The sequence below is a fragment of the Heloderma suspectum genome, chromosome 13 (assembly GCF_057233095.1).
Source record: "Heloderma suspectum isolate Gila_16-S chromosome 13, 16-S_ref, whole genome shotgun sequence".
Classification (NCBI taxonomy): Eukaryota; Metazoa; Chordata; class Lepidosauria; order Squamata; family Helodermatidae; genus Heloderma; species Heloderma suspectum.
The window spans coordinates 24,077,980-24,094,021 of NC_139470.1; the positions used below are offsets into that span (position 1 = coordinate 24,077,980).

General features: G+C 48.5%; 1 protein-coding gene across 1 annotated transcript in view; it reads right to left on the bottom strand.

The window, feature by feature from the left end:
- DTX1 (deltex E3 ubiquitin ligase 1) overlaps positions 1-16,042 on the bottom strand; it is an 83,266-nt gene that overhangs the window by 16,963 nt on the left and 50,261 nt on the right. The window contains exons 3-4 of the mRNA XM_084820467.1: positions 3,035-3,096; positions 142-303 (exon numbers count right to left, since the gene is read on the bottom strand). Of these exons, the coding sequence (XP_084676593.1) occupies positions 142-303; positions 3,035-3,096 (224 nt within the window). The remainder of the gene's footprint in view (positions 1-141; positions 304-3,034; positions 3,097-16,042) is intronic.

A 16,042-nucleotide genomic window follows, 5' to 3' on the forward strand; every position in this document is an offset into this window, starting at 1 on the left:
GGGACTCAAGGGCCAGGATCAGCAGTGGGCCCTGGCTGACCCATGCATGCCCTAGCCCTACATTTAGGTATCTGCTGGATCAGACCACTACAGGGCACGGCAGCTACAGAAGTGCGCGATGCGGAGAAAGGCACCCCTTACTCTTTTTCAAGTGCTTCTTCTTGGTCTTCCGGCAAATCCCGGTGATGCCAGGCACTGGCTTCATGTCGCTCTTGTTGACAGGCGGCGGGTGCAGGATGGGCTTCGGGGCTCGAGTGAGGCAGACAGGTAGACCCGCAGCACACATCAAGATGCCTGTCATTCCTAGGCCAGAGAGACAGAAAGCAAGAAAGGTTGAAGTTGAAGAAACTCAAGGGTGAGGTTGTATATACGACATCAAGAACTAGCACATCGGAGCCTCAGGGGCCTGGTCCTGAGGCCTTTCTGTCATCCAGATTCTAGTAGGGATGGCGGAGAAATCCGCCACAGACTCCAATGAGGCTGGATTCTTTAGAATCCGGCCCCCTGGAGTCCGTGGCAGAACGGACTACTCCCCCGTCCGAAATCCTCCCCGGACAGACCCTACGTGCTGCCGGCCAGTTCGGGTCTGTCCGCTGCTGCCGTCCATCCACTGCCCCAGACTGCGGCTGCAATTGCAAATGGCGTCCAGCGCAGGGGATGCCATTTGCGTCCCTGCTCTTGTCAGTGATAGGCTACGTAAACCGCCTCCCCCCCACCGTGGACGCCCCCAACCGGAACGGTAAATGGGTTTCGTACACACCTAGATTCTACTAAATCTGTGGCAGACGGGGCCAGCCCTACCATTAGCCAGGGTGAAGCAGTCGCCTAAGGCACCAGGTGCTGGGAGATGGCAGCAAGGAGTTGGAGGAGACAGCTGTGTGCCACACAGCCTGCCTTGTGATCCCTAAGCTAGCTAAGGTTCAATGGAGGATGCTGTTCCATCACCAGTGTTGAAGAAACAAACAGTCTAGTCAGCTTTTGTACGTGAAATGGGAGAGAGTGCCATCTTGTTCTTCGCCTCAGGCAGCAAAATGTCTTGGGCTGACCATGCTGACAGAAACCCCCAGAGCAGGGCTGAGAAACTCCGACATGGGCAGGGACATGGCTAGGCCTCAAATCTTATTTCCCAGGGCCACAGAACTATTCCACCGAGCCTAGAAGCTGTTTTTCTCTCTCTCACTTTAACTGCCATGCAGGGGGGACATTTTTAAGGAGTATTGCAGCTGGGGTGAGAAGGGCTTAGTCTCCCCTTCCCACATGCTGCAACAGCCTGCTCCTCACAAAAATAAAAAAAAATCATCTGATCCTTGCATGGTAATTAAGCTTAGGAAAAAAAAACCTTTTCCCATTATTTTGGGATGATTTGGGTCAGGGTGCAAATTAATTGAAGCATTTATTTTACTGGAGACGATTTCAATGAGAAATCAATTGGTTGGCTTTGCTTCCTGCAAAATTTAAATAGATCTTAATAATTATTTCTAAATTTGTATATATATACACATACACACACATTAGCATATGGAGATTTTACACAGATTCGTGTCCTATAGGCCTGGCCGCCGAATCCTTTAAGTGCCTAGTAATGCCCCTGGTCCTCCTGGGGGCCAAATCCTGTCCTCCTGGGGTCCCAATCCAGCACTCCAGAGTTCCCCAGATGGTCCCACCCTTTCTTCTGACCCCACCCACTTTCCCCCGACTACCTGTGATTTTGTGGTTTCCCGGCTTTTGTTCCCTCCCCACCCCCCGCCAATGCTGAAAGGTTGACATGCCTCTCCCAAGGCTGAGTTACTGGCAGTAAGTAAGAGCTTGAAGCTTAAATATGCTGGTCTTTTTTGGTTTTTAGCCTCACCCGTTTTGCCTTGAGCTCTGCCCCCTGTCCTTTGGCCCCAGCTAGGGCTATGTGAACTCACCCCCATCTGGGTTTTCCGCCCAGCCCCTGCCCACATTCACCGGTTGCTGGACTGCGCTTGAGCCCCTCCCACACTCGCAAGCAGTGTGCACTCACCTCAGCAGCCTCATTGAGCTCCATGGTCGCCATTTCTTTTTTTAAAAAAAAGTGGTCGCAAAATGCGCATGTTTTTGTATGTGTGAAAATGCGCATTTTGTGAATGCGCATATTCACATCTGCAAAATGCGCACATTGCAAAGGCACACATTAGTGTGTGCACGAAAATGTGCATTTTTGGAAAACGCACATTTTCGCGCATGCGCAAAATGCGCATTCGCAAAAATTCGCATTTTCACGTGTGTGTAAATATGCGCATTTTTGCGATCGCCATTGTATTTCTCAAATTTGGTGACTGCGAAGCTCAGCAAGGCTGCTAGGGTGAGTACAGGCCATTCGCTGAGCTTCGGCAGGGGGTGAGCAGGGGCAGGGGCTCGGCAAGCGGGGCTCGGGGGTGCAGGTAGGAGCGGGGCCACCGGATTCCCGGACTGAATTAGGCACCCGTGCTATCCCTAGACCCAACTGGAACGCCAAGAGTTTCTGCGAAATGGAATTCATCCCTTGGGCTGAAAGAGGTGCCCTGCCCCAGAGGAACCTCGCCATGCTCTGGGAATGAAGAATGTTGGAAGCTGCCTTTTAACCAGGTCAGCTTGCCCAGCTAGCTATGTATTGTCCTCTGCAGCCTCCCCTGATCTCTTGTGGGCCCCTCCTACGTTAGTGAGCCCAGATGGGCTTACCTGGTACTGGCAGGCAGCAGCAGTGTTCTGATCGGTGGTCTGTGGGAGCCACCATTTAACATTTCCCAGAATGCTCCTGAGCTATGGTACATCCAAGCACTGTGGGAAATTGATATGGCAGTGCCCAGAGCCAGCTGCCCAGTGCTAACTGGAACACCAGAATTTATTTGTTTTTATATGGGCCCCCAGTGCAGGTATTATTGGTAAGCACTGCTGTAGTGCAAGGTGTGACCGCTGTCCAAGGGTGCTGCAGGCTATTGCCTGCGTACCCCTGTTGAGCAAGCAACTCCCCTCCCCCCCAACCCCCAACCTATGGATTTCACCCCTGCTGCATCATCCGTGCTCTCCTTACCTGCTAAAGCAGGGTGGACTGGACCAGTTCCATTCAGGTTCTTGACTGGGAGGGCAGGAACCCTGCAAGAGAAAGAAGATGGAGTGAATCAGTATTTATTTATTTGTTTGTTTGTTTTATTTATATCCCACCTTTCCTCCAAGGAGGCATACAGAATCCTCCTTCTCTCCATTTTATCCTCACAACAACCCTGTGAGGTAGGTTAGGCTGAGACTCAGGGACTGGCCCAAAGTCACCCAGTGAGTTTCATGGCAGAATGGGGACTAGAACACACTCCTGAGTCCAAGTTCGACACTCTAGCCACTACACCACACTGGCTCCCAAAGTATGATAAGAATATAGTCATCAAACCAGTATCTATTTACATGTAAGCCCTCCATCACTATTAAGGCAGACGTTCCATTAAATCAGGGATCCCCAACCTTCTTCGGTCAGTGGAATTTTGAGAGTGTGCCATGGGCGCTCATACAAAATGGCTGCCAGGGGGTTACCCATTCATAAAATGGCTGCCATGACGGGCAAGGCCAGTCGCAACACTCATTTTCCAGAAGGCAAATCATGGAGTCTAAAAACAACAGAATAAGTAAGGGCGCAATCCTAGGCACGTTTAGACAGAGAAAAGGCCTACAACTCCCAGCATTCCCCAGCCAGCCTTGTTGGCTGGGGAATGCTGGGAGTTGCAGGCCTTTTCTCTGTCTAAACACGCCTAGGATTGTGCCCTAAGTTGCCCAAGAACCTAAGTACAAGGCAGCGGTAGGATCTGAGCTCCTAGACGGACAAAATGCCTCATCTCTGGGATCCTCAGTAGTAGTGTAGATTGCTTTTGGACTCCAACTGCCATCAGTCCCAGACAGCAGGGCCAATGGTCAGAGATGATGGGAGTTGTAGTCCAACAGCAGCACAGGTTCCCCATTCTTGCATTACAGCTGTGTGTTTCTAAGCTTCCTTCTGTTTGGAAATCCTGCCAAATGGAGCATAATCTGTCCCACCACTGGAGGTCTAGCACATGTGAAGAAGGAAGGACAGCCTAGTGGGTTTGGCTGGCTTCCTTCTTGCCCTGGCCTGCACTGCTGTTAGACATACACCACCTCCTATTTGTCCTGGCCGGTTGCCAGAACACCGAATGCTCCAGAAATCTGCTGAGACTTGTTTACTCTGGGAGTGATTTTGACCGATTGGGACAGAGCGCTGACAAGCAGAACATGGGTTCTGCTTGGGCATGGAGCCACCAAATGGAAAAACACTGGCCAATTAAATCGAGCAGTGTTTCAGCATAAGGGAGTTGAAGGCTATCATCATATATGTGGTGTAGTGGTGAGAGTGTCAGCCTGGGACTCGGGAGATCCGGGTTCTAGTCCTCACTCGGCCACAGAAGCTCACTGGGTAATTTTGGGCCTGTCACAGACTCTCAGCCCAGCCTACCTCACAGGGTTGTTGTTGTGAGGATAAAATGGAGAGGAGGGTTACATACGCCACCTTGGGTTCCTTAAAGAGGAAAAAAGGCAGAGTATAAATGTAATAAAAAAATAAAACTAAAATGAATATATGCTAACCTTCCCCAACTACATTTTTGATCCATGAGTTCAAGGTTCTGTGCCAACATTCCGTCAGTATCCCTTAAAGACTTCCTTTGTTAGACTGTTAGTACCATTATCTTCCTCTGACACATGTGGGGGGCGGGCATTTTGTGAACGGAAAAACCCCGCCCCCATGGCAGCCCTTTTGTGAGAGCACCCATGGCACTCTCTCAACATTCTAAATGTGCCCTCCGGCCCCCAGAGGTTGGGGACCCCTGTTCTAGCTCAATATTGCCTACTTTGACCGGCTCTACCATTGAGATAAAGCTCTTCTCCCAAAACAACAGGCACCCCAAATTCAAGCCCCAACCAGTGGGGCTTGAATTTGAATCACAATTCAAATTGAATTGCTTGAATTGAATCACAAAAAGTGATTGCCTGGGAGCAGGGGAGCAGTTCGCATGCATAACCCTTGGCTGTTTGGGGATTTGAGGGCGCAGCATTCCGACACCTCTATTTTTCTGCCAAAGTGGGGAAACTCTACAGACCCCTTCCCAAAACTTCCCAATTTTTCTTCTTAATCTGTTTGGAACTAAATGAATAAATGAGGTATAATAGGACTTAGCTATTGATAAGCATTTTCAAAGCGCTTCCAGTATTTGAGCCATCCTCACAACAACCCCATCAGGTAGATCAATATTATTACGCCATATAGCCCATGTGTGGCTGAGAAGCGACAGCTTGCCTCTGATAGTCTAGCAAATGCACCATAGAGGTGAGATTTGGACCAGGAACCTCATCATTTGGCATTCTTAGGTCCAAACTAGACAGGAAGGTTAAATGCATCTCTGAGTTAAATGCATACTTTTAAAAGAAGAGAAGAAAAGGCAGCTGCCAACAAGATCACATCACTCCAGTGCTGAAGGAGTTGCACTGGTTACCAGTTGTTTTCTGGGCCAAATTCAAGGTGTTGGTTTTGACCTTTAAAACCCTATATAGTTCCGGCCCAGCCTATCTTAAGGAGCACCTCCAGCAACACCAGACAGGTCACTTAACAAGGTCAGCTTTGGATGGCCTTCTCTCTGTCCCATCACCCAGGACAGCTAGACTGGTGAGGATGAGGGAGAGGGCCTTCTCAGTGGTGGCCCCCACTCTGTGGAACTCCCTCCCTAGGGAACTTCGCCATGCCCCCTCTTTAATGAGCTTCCGCCATGCATTAAAAACATGGTTGTTCAGGCAGGCATTTGGGGTGGGTTAGGGTAATTTTAGAAGTATGATGTTTTTAATGTAGAATTTTATTGTTTTAAACTGTTTTTTATTATTGTACATCGCCCAGAGTGGCTGGGTGACCAGTAAGATGGGTGATTAATAAATTTAATAAATGGATGGATGGATGGATAGCCAATAGCAGCCTCCGCCTGGTGAGTGGGAATTAAAGTTATCAGGATCGCAGCACTGATGCCAATGCAAGTAGCAGCTTTGGGGGAGCTGTTTTCGTCAAGACCGCAACAGGGGAGGAAAGGGTTAAAGGCCTGTGTTGAGCAAGGGGTCAGAGTAGAGGACCACCAAAGTCCCTCACGACTCTAAAATTCTATCATTCCCCCTGCCCATCCTCTGGCCTCCTGAGAATGATCCGCCATTGCCTCCCTCCAGCGTCTGTGTGTCTGGCATTTAAAAAAAAAACACCACCTATTCATTACACGCAAAGGCACATTTCAGCATCAGGTCTAGTGTGGGACTTATAACCACTACACAATGTCCACTCTCAAATCCTGAAAGCAGCTTTCTAGGAACAGGCCCGGGTCCCTGTCGCTTAATTTGACACAGGCTAGATTTTGCCTTCGCTGATAGTCTTTCCTCTTTCCCCCTTTCTTCTGAACCATCCTGGGGCACTAACACACATTGACATGTACACACACAGAGCCAGCTCCATGTTTTGAGGGCCCATCGTATCGTCACCATGGTCCCCAGCTGCTGTTGCTCCTCATCTCTTTCTCATCATTGCTACACTTGCTTGCTTGGAGAGATGTATGAGAAATTCCGTTCAGTTCGTTTCTGATCAGGATTTTACCCAGTTTGTAGGTCCTGGACCAAACACGGACTCAGGCTCAGTCTGTGGTTGAAGTCCGTACATTTCCGACCTTGCAATGCGATTCGTGGACCAAACAAAATGCGTTGTGACAGCATGCGTACATTTGAAAAATGGGCATGAAAAAATGCGTGCTTTTGAGAAATACACACAAACACACTTTAATCAATGGGAGAAGAGTGCGTCCGTTTCCAAAAATGCACAGTTTGGAAACGTATACCCAAAGATATGCATGGATTTCCACGCGAAAAGAAAAATGATGCTCGCAATCTAATACGGACTCAAGTCGGAATGGGCTTCCTGATAGAACTCAGAGAACTTTGGCCAACTCGAATTTTGCTGATTCGCACATCCCCTACTTGTCTGACAGGCAGAGAGCCAGGGAGCAAGCCGGCAGTGGCATTTGCTGCTCTTTCTTCTCACCACCACCGTTGTCTGAGCCAGAGCGAGGGGCAGGGGAACAAGCAGGTTGCAATGGCGAAGAGGAGGAGCAACTCCAGGGGGCTCATGTCAGCGGGCCCCTGCTGGGGCGTGGGCCCTCAGCCAGTGCCCAACCATACCTACCCTGCACACACACCACACACTCACCTCATTGCAAGCTTGGTCTTCTGGCTGCTTGCTATGCTTCTCCCCCACCCTCTGACAAAGAAAAACTACAAACCAAAGAGAGAGGTTGGGCAGTCTCTCTGGATCTGGATTACGAGGCAGGCAGGCAGGCAGGCAGGCAGGCAGGCAGGCAGGCAGGCAGGCAGGCAGGCAGGCAAGGTGGCTTTATTTAGGAGCATAATCTCCTTCTGAAAGTGACAGAACAGCACATCTCCGCTGCCAGGAATTTCACGGCCGTGTAAGGTGGGGGAGTGTCTGAGAAAGACCAGCCACTGACTCAATCATTGAGAAAGGAAAGGAAATGTGGGGGGGGGGGGGCTGAGGGGAGGGGGGCTAAAGGAATGGACCTCCTTGGAGGTGTAAAACAGCTATTGGGGAGGAAAAAGGTTGACCCTTTTCCCTATGCTATCTGTGGGCACCTTCCAACCAAGTGGACCATTTTAAAGTCCCATTGTTTCTATGGGAGAGGTTTAAGAACTTGCAAAGTCCCCCCATTGAAGTAAGTAGGCCTTAAAAGTGTGTACTTTTAATAGGCTGCAACTTTAAAAATAGGAATTAAAAATAGCTGTTTTTAAAGCTGCAGCCTATTTGCATGATGGCCTTAGAGACACAACTGGGGTACCAGATTATAGCATGGAACACATACATTTCCAGAAAATAGTGGGTTTGTCCATTTCCTCCCATTCCCTGGAGACATTCAACAAAAGAAACACACACACACGTCACACACACACACACACACACAAATCTTGAGATAAAGATAGACTGTGGTTTTTGAAACATCTGTTACTATTGGCTGTCTTTCTTTAGTATACTGAAATGGGACTTCTCTAGTTATTGGCTCACTGGCCAAAGTGTTATGGAACATTTAAGAACATTCCAACTGCTGAGAAGAAATTTGCGTCCACAAATTTTACGTGAACTCTCCACTTCTTTCTCTGTATATTTCTTGCGTTGGCCGTGCAGTCCTAGGAGTGAAATCGGCTTTAAACGCTGTACTCTGATCTGTCCCATCGCAAATGCTCTCCTGTCTGGACTAATCATAGAATAATAGAATCATAGAATAGTAGGGTTGGAAGGGGCCTACAAGGCCATCGTTAATTCCTTTAATGAGAGCTATTTATGTCTCCTTCCTGTAGCCTTCAAGAGCCACAAAAGAATACACTGCAAGCTGAGTGCTATACTATGGCAGAGGCTCCAAGGATACCTATTTACTGGGGGGAGGGGGTCTTCATTTTATGCTATATAAAATAGTTAAAATTGTTGCTGGCTTCTGCCATTAGCCAGGGGAACTAGGGCCACTGAGAGGCTCCACCCCGTGCTTCCTGGGAATAACATCAAGCCAAGGGGGAGGATAACCTGACCCATTCATCGGCCAGAAGAAGGAGAAGTTGCAAAGAGCTCGCTTCCCCCTCCTTGTCAGAAAGAATGCTCTGCTCGGACTGACAATTGCCCTGGGACTGCAGAAAGAAGTAAAGGGAAAGGACATTTTGGCCCCATCTGTTGGTCTATGGAACAAGAGCTTAACTCAAGCAAGAACACCAGCAAGGGATGATTCGCCTGGCCAGGACTGGAGATCAATGCCACCCTTACAACTGACCATTTTGTCCCGGCTGCGAAAAACTGATCCCCCCCTTTTTCCTCCACTCCCCTTTCCTTCTGTGTCTTGGCTTTTTAGTTTGTAAGCCTGATGGCAGAGACACCCCCCCCCTTTATATTCATGTGAATCACTTGCAGGATAAGAATGCAGTAAATAATAATAATAATAATAATAATAATAATAATAATAATAATGATGATGTCGTCGTCGTCGTCCCTGGTTATTAACTGGCTCTATTTTGCCTTCAGTAGTGTGTGTGTGTGTGTGTGTGTGTGAGCAATGCTTGCAAACTAGGAAGACAGGGAACTGCCTTAAACCAGGTCAGACAGACTAGGTCAATACTGCCTACTCTGACTGGCAGCAGCTTTTCCGGGTCTCAGACAAAGGTCTTTCCCACCATTGGATACCTTAAGCTGGGGACGCCAGGGATTAAACCACTGAGCTGTGACCCTTCCCCTAGGGAACACTGGGCTGGAGTTTCTGGTCCCCAGACATGTGGGGTACTTGCCCTAAACTCAGGAGCACCCTTGAGGAAAGGGAGGGGCGGCCTTTGCCTCCGTACTGAACCTGAGATCCTTCTGTATTGCAACGCATGCTCTCTACCCTTGGGTCATGCGCCCTCCCCATGCTCACATCCATGAACACTCAAGTGTTACATAACGCACATCCTGCCATTTCACACCCTGCAGCTGGTGGTTGATTTGAGGTGGTTGCTGACAAGTGTGTGTCAACACATTAACAATAATCATAAGAATAGGGCAATTTGGGGCTGGGTTTTGTTGTTGCTGTTGCTAGCATATCTTTAATCCAAAGAACAAACACCCATCGTCTCTCGCAAAATTCAACATACAGCTTAAAGAGAAGGGCCTTTGGCTGTGTGTAACAGAGAAAGAGAGTGGCAGTGTGTGTGTGTGTGTGTGTGTGTGTGTAAGTGGAAGAGAGAGAGAATACAAACATTTTGGCAATAATTGTGAGAAGCACACAAGCACGTTCATCTATAAAATGGCGGCGAACATGTTGGAGTCCAGAGCCAGCCCTACCACTAGGCAGAGTGAGGCAACCACCACAGCTGGCAGAAGCCGCAGGGATGTGTGTGCGCGCGCAGTGCCAACCTTCTGGCCATGTCTCCTGAGTCCCCTGACCATTCCCTTTGCTGGAGGACAGAATTATGTTGGAGGACATGGCGTGCCTTCAGCTCCCTAAACTAGCCTGCTGCCCTCAGGTACAGCGGAGGACGTTTATCCTGCCATTGGCAGTGCTGATGTAAAACTCAGTTGCTGGTCCAGTTTGCTTCTGTACGTGGACTGGGGGAACCGGCTCTAGGTTTTGGAGGGCCCTTGGGCAAGACACCCTCCATGGGCCCCCTCCCTCAGTAAGTCCACCTTCTCACCACCATTGTCACCAGCTGCTCTAACTGCTTATCCTCTTTTTCATCATTGCCACTGCTTGCTTGCCTGACAGGCAGAGAGACAAGGAGCAAGGAGACCGTGGCGTCTCCTGCTCCTCCTTCTCTCCACCACTGTTGTCTGGGCCAGAGCAAGAGGCAGGGGAACAAGCAGGTTGCAAGGGTGAAGAGGAGGAGGAAGTCCAGGGGGCTCTTGTCAGTGGGCCCCTGCTGGGGTGTGGGCCCTTGGCAGGTGCCCAACCATGCCTACCCTTGTCGTCAGCCCTGCATCTACAGCAACTTGCTGCTCGATACACTCGATAAATATTCAGTCTCATGATAAGACCACAACCATAGTTGAAAGATTAAAGAAAGCAAAGCAAAGATTAGAGCCACACACTTAGAATGTCCCGACGTTACCAGAAGCTGCAAAAACTGTGGGACCAGATGCAAAGCAAGGAAGGACCCTGTATTTTTTAACTGTAGCGTAAACGACAGTTAAACTACAACAAGCTGCCCGTGGGTGAAATATCCTTCTTCTGCTTGACCCTTAAAGGGACCAGAGTGCTGTCTCTCTCTGCATCTGATCAGCTAGCAGAAACACTGGACAGCATCCAGTCTTGCCAGAGGCCATCTGTGATCCTGCATATCTGGGATTAGGAAGAAGTCAGAGAGTGGCATCTTTGGTGTCCCCCTCAAAGCATTTACCATTAATCCCCAACGCAGACATTCTCTTTTCACTGGAAGGCATCAACCCTAAGTGTTGACAACCTGGCGCTGTCTAACACAGAGTTGGGCCTGACTAGATAGACCACCCACAGCACCATCTTACCTGTCCATGGGCAGCATGAACTCTGCAGGGCAGAACGTCTCTGTTCAATGCATGAGCTCTAACGCGCCCCAGCAGTAACCCCAAAAGTCAAAATGCAACATCATACAGAGGAAGGAAGCTCATGCAAACTGTGGCCACAAACCACCACACTGAAGGCTTGCATGGCGTTCCTGGGCGTGACTGAGATTCGCTACAAAGGTATCAATAGTACAAACCTCTTCGCTTCCGTTCTGACTGCTAACTTACAGGCAGAAGCAGAAGTGCAGAGCCCCTCGTGTGCACACCCCACCCCTGAAAGTCTTACACCCTGGGGGAGCAACTAATTCTTTCACTGGCACCATATTTTAGTTTGTAACTGAGACCAAGCACTTTGCTTTTTTTCCTCCTCCCTTCCAATCCTTCCTCCTTTTTTGTCGTTTCTTTCTTTCTTACTTACATTTATATCCCGCCTTTTCTCCTTCTTAAAGAACCCGAGGCAGCGCACATAATCCTCCTCCTCCTCTCCATTTTATCCTCACAACAACAACCCTGTGAGGTAGGTCGGGCTGAGAGTCTGTGACTGGCCCAAAGTCACCCAATGGGCTTCATGGCTGAGTGAGGACTAGAACCCAGGTCTCCCAACTCCTAGTCCAACACTCTAGCCACTACACCACACCGGCTTTAGATTGTAAGGCTGAGGGCAGGAGCTGTCTTATTACTGATCTCTGTAAGCTGTTCTTACAGCTTGCTGCTTTTTCTACTGAAGAGAGGGGTAAAAATAGTTTTAATTTTTTTTTATTTTCCTGGGTAGGGCCTGGTAGGAGCAAATGTCTCTTAAGCTCCCTTCTGCCCTATGCAAAGAGCAAGAGGCTTTTGCATAGTCCTCTGCTTATTATGAACCTCAGCCGCTTGCTCCAAGGCACGAACAAAGAGCTTTAACTCCTTTCTTCATTCCTCCACCATCAGCAGAGCCTCCATCAAAGTTCCCTTATGGCCTGGGTCTCCAACATGTTGCGCACGGACATCCCTCTTGGCGCCAATCAGGTTCCCTGCCCCTCCTGATTTTTATTTCTTAGGGTTTTTAAATTTGTATTTAACAGGGAATGTGGCATGGATGATGCAAAGCAAAGTGCTGCCCCCTCTTTATTTGGGTTCAGAACAGTGGTTTTGTGTTTTGGAGCTCAGATGTTGGCGAGCAGGCATAGAAGGAAAGAGTTGCTTTCTGACCCATTTTCCTCTGACCACACAGAACTTTCCCCTTCGCTCTCTCCCTCCCAGTCTCGAGGCTTGCTCTTTCTCTCCCTACATCCCCTTCCCTCGCTATTTCTCTCTCCTCCCTAGCCTTGCTCTTGCTCTCCCGTCTGGCCCTTGGCCTTGCTATTTCCCCCTCCCTCCCAGGCAATAGTGCCACTATTCCTCTCCCCACCCTCCTTTAGCTCACTTTTGACTAGCCAGGGCCCCCACGGCAGCCAGTATGCAACTAGCAACATCCATCGGAGCCATTTTGTGGTGGTGCCCACAGCAGCTTCTCAAATTCCCAAATGTGCCCATGGGTCCAAAAAGGTCGGGGATCCCTACTGTATGGATAAGTTTTATGAAATGTTTTCTTTCTTTCTTTCTTTTTCTTTCTTCTTCCCCCACCCCTCTCTTTTGGGGTCCCCCCCCTTTTTGGTTTTCTGTTGTTATTGTATTTGCAAACTAAAAAAAAGATAGATAGATAGATAGATAGATAGATGATAGATAGATAGATAGATAGATAGATAGACAGACAGACAGACAGACAGACAAGAAAGGCGCTGGGAATAAAGATGAGGGATGTAAAACAGAAGGTAATGAATGATAGAAGGGCGGATTGGGGAGAGGCTGAGCACCCAGAAGCTCTCATTCTTCCTGGTGCATCCTCGGACTGCCACCTGGTTGTCGTGGCAACACAAGGCCTGCTGTCCAGGTTCCTAGCCAAGCTAAAGCCTCCTTGGTGAGAGAAAGAGCCAAGACCTTGCAGCTCCTCCGCTGGTCTCTCGTGAGGCATTTGGGAAGAACGGGAGAGGGTTGTTTTCCCTCCGCCCACTGCCACCGCCCAGGATCCGCAAGAGTGCCAGGCAGCCTGCCGGCTCCTTCCCGAAGCCCGCCGGGAGTGGGGGAGCTGTTATTCCGGGGCCTCTTCTTGTTTTCCTTTTTGCCTGCGCCAGCAGGAAGGCAACACAAAGAAAGACGGGGGAAATGAAGGGTGACAGCGTAAGGGAATATTACTCCCTCAAACGGACAGGCTGGCTCCTGACCCGAAAACCCCAGTCCCAAATACTGCTGCTGCTGCTGCTGTTGTCATTTGGTGACAGCATAAGGGAGTATTACTCCATCAAACAGACAGGCTGGGTCCTGTCCTGAAAACTGCATCTGGTGACTGCATAAGGCCGTAACGCTCCAGCAGTATTACTCCATTAAACAAACGGGTGGGCGGGCTCCTGACCCGAAAACCCCAACCCCAAATGCCACTATTATTATTGTTGTTGTTGTTGTTACTGACATTTGCTGATAGCATAAGGCAGTATTATTCCATCAGACAGGCAGGCATGCTCCTGACCTGAAAACCCCAGTTCCAGATGATGATGATTTAATTACATTTGTCAGACTGGTGACAGCATAACACAGTATTCTTCCATCAGATAGACAAGCTGGATGGCTCCTGACCTGAAAACCCAAGCCCCAAATGCTGATGGTATTATTATAATGCATTTATTTATTAGAAATATTTTTATATCACTTCTCATTTGCACAAATCCCAAAGTGGTTTACACCACCACCATAAAACAATAAAACAATCCAATAAATAATAATACAATACGAGAGAGAGAGAGAGAGGGGCGAAAACAGCTCTGTGCTAGGGGAAAGGCAACGTTACAAATAAACACCAAAACCCATTATCGGTAAATGCCTAAAACATGTCAGCATTGAGGCCAGACATAGCACAGAGGGAGATCACGCCATGGGGTGTCACCACCAAGAAGGCCTGTCTGCGTGTTGCCCCCAGACAGAAATCTGTAGTCCGTGTATGAATAGGCCTTGCCCAGAAGATTGTAGCAGCCTTGGAGGTTGGTAAAGGGGGATACATTCCTTGAGCTAACCTGGTCCTTAGTTGTATAGGGCTTTGTATACTTATACTAACATTTAAAGCCTAGCTTGGTAGCCAACTGGCGGTCAGTGTAGATCCTTTAGCACAAACATAATATGTGCCCAGTAAGTCACCCTGTCAGTCACCTAGCTGATAGCACTAGCTGCAGATGATGATGATTAGACAATTGGTGACAGCGTAAGGCAGTATTACTTCATCAAACAGACAGGCTGTGTCCTGACCTAAAAACCCCAGTCCCAAATGTCAGCGGCAGTAATAGTAACATCAACCAAATTAAAAGCAATCCTAACAATAAAACAAATTAAACAGCTATAAAAAACAGCATCATAAAAACCAGATCAGCGGTAGCAGACTAAAACATAACCAGCAGCACTAACTTAACGCCCCCCGCCCCGACACAGATGGCCACAGCCTGCTCGAATAAACATTGTTATTATTTTACGTGACTGTCCATAAGACACCAACAACAGACACCTATTTCGTTGCTTGCTGTTCTATGATCGCAGAACCAAACCACACGTGACTAGTTGTGCGTTTAAACATGTCCGCGTAACCTGGGTTTTTTTTGCGTATGAAGGTACTATTTGTCGTAAACAGTAGTCTTGAGGGCAAAAAGCAGACAGGTTGGGGGCGTTTTTCAGCAGAAAACCAGCATTGGGCCCAAATCTGGATTAGAAGGAAGTCCCATATTGGGGGACAGCAACTACTTCTTCTCCAAAATAAAATGCAGGCAGGTTACACATGCTTCTTTAACCTCATGACTAATGTCATGCGTTGTTCCTCTTTTCTTGTATAGACTTAGTGCATGTTCTTTAAAAATTAAAAAAAAACATAAAGCATCTCTATGTTTTAAAAATAAATATGATGGCTACCACAAGTTAAGAAACATGATGGTATCCATGTCTGATAATGTGCACAGGGTTTTTTTTTTCTGTCCCGCACATATGTACACATGGATGCTTTTGGCCACTGGAAATAGAATAACAAAGTTACAGAGGGAATTGATGGGGGCAGCATGAGGCAAGGCAGAGGGCTGAGTGGGCTCTCTGGGGGAGACTGTAGGCCTGATGTGGCCATCTGGCCTCTTATTTTGGAAGTTATGGCCACACGGCTCTGAAGTTTTTAGAGGAGTAGCTGTGTCAAGCGAAGAATGGCTCCTGGGTAAAAGCATGCATGCCCTCACAAGGAGTGGTGACTTCAGTGGTGGACAGTGTATGGGATTGGGCTTAAACACCCAGGACTCAAAACCTTTCTCATTTGGTAGGAGCTGGGCTTGTGTGTTGCTAGTATCTGGGAGCAGAGAGATTGTCTCCATCTCTGGGTGTCCAAGGGGCCATCTATGGGGGAGGCAGCATGGTGCATTTGGCTAGGATCCAGGAGATGAGAGTTCAAATCCTCACTCAGACGTGGAGTTGACTGGGGGCGTCATCACACAAGGCAGAAATCCTGCATCCCTACTGGGCTTTCTTCTTCTGGAGTATTTCCGGCATCGCGATCGGTACAATACACATGCGTCACCCTTTTCGGGCCATTTCCCTTGTGTGGAAGTTCCCTGTGTTCCATTTATACAGCCACTACTTGGCGCTGTGACATTATGGTGATATCACGCATTCCCGGAATTCCCTCTTTAATGGTGGTGTAATTTATTACTACATTATTGGTGAGTTAAATCATTGCAGGATAAACCTAAAAAGCCACGGGAGAGGCACTGGAGGATGACGACATCGTGACAGGGACCCGCAAACTTCCGTGAGTGACCCCCCCATGAGTTCATGATAAAAGCCTCATGCGATGGTGCCCTGGGTGACCCTTTCTCTCAGCAGCCCCTTTCTTTCAGCCTAACCTACCTCACAGGGTGGGTGGAATAAGTT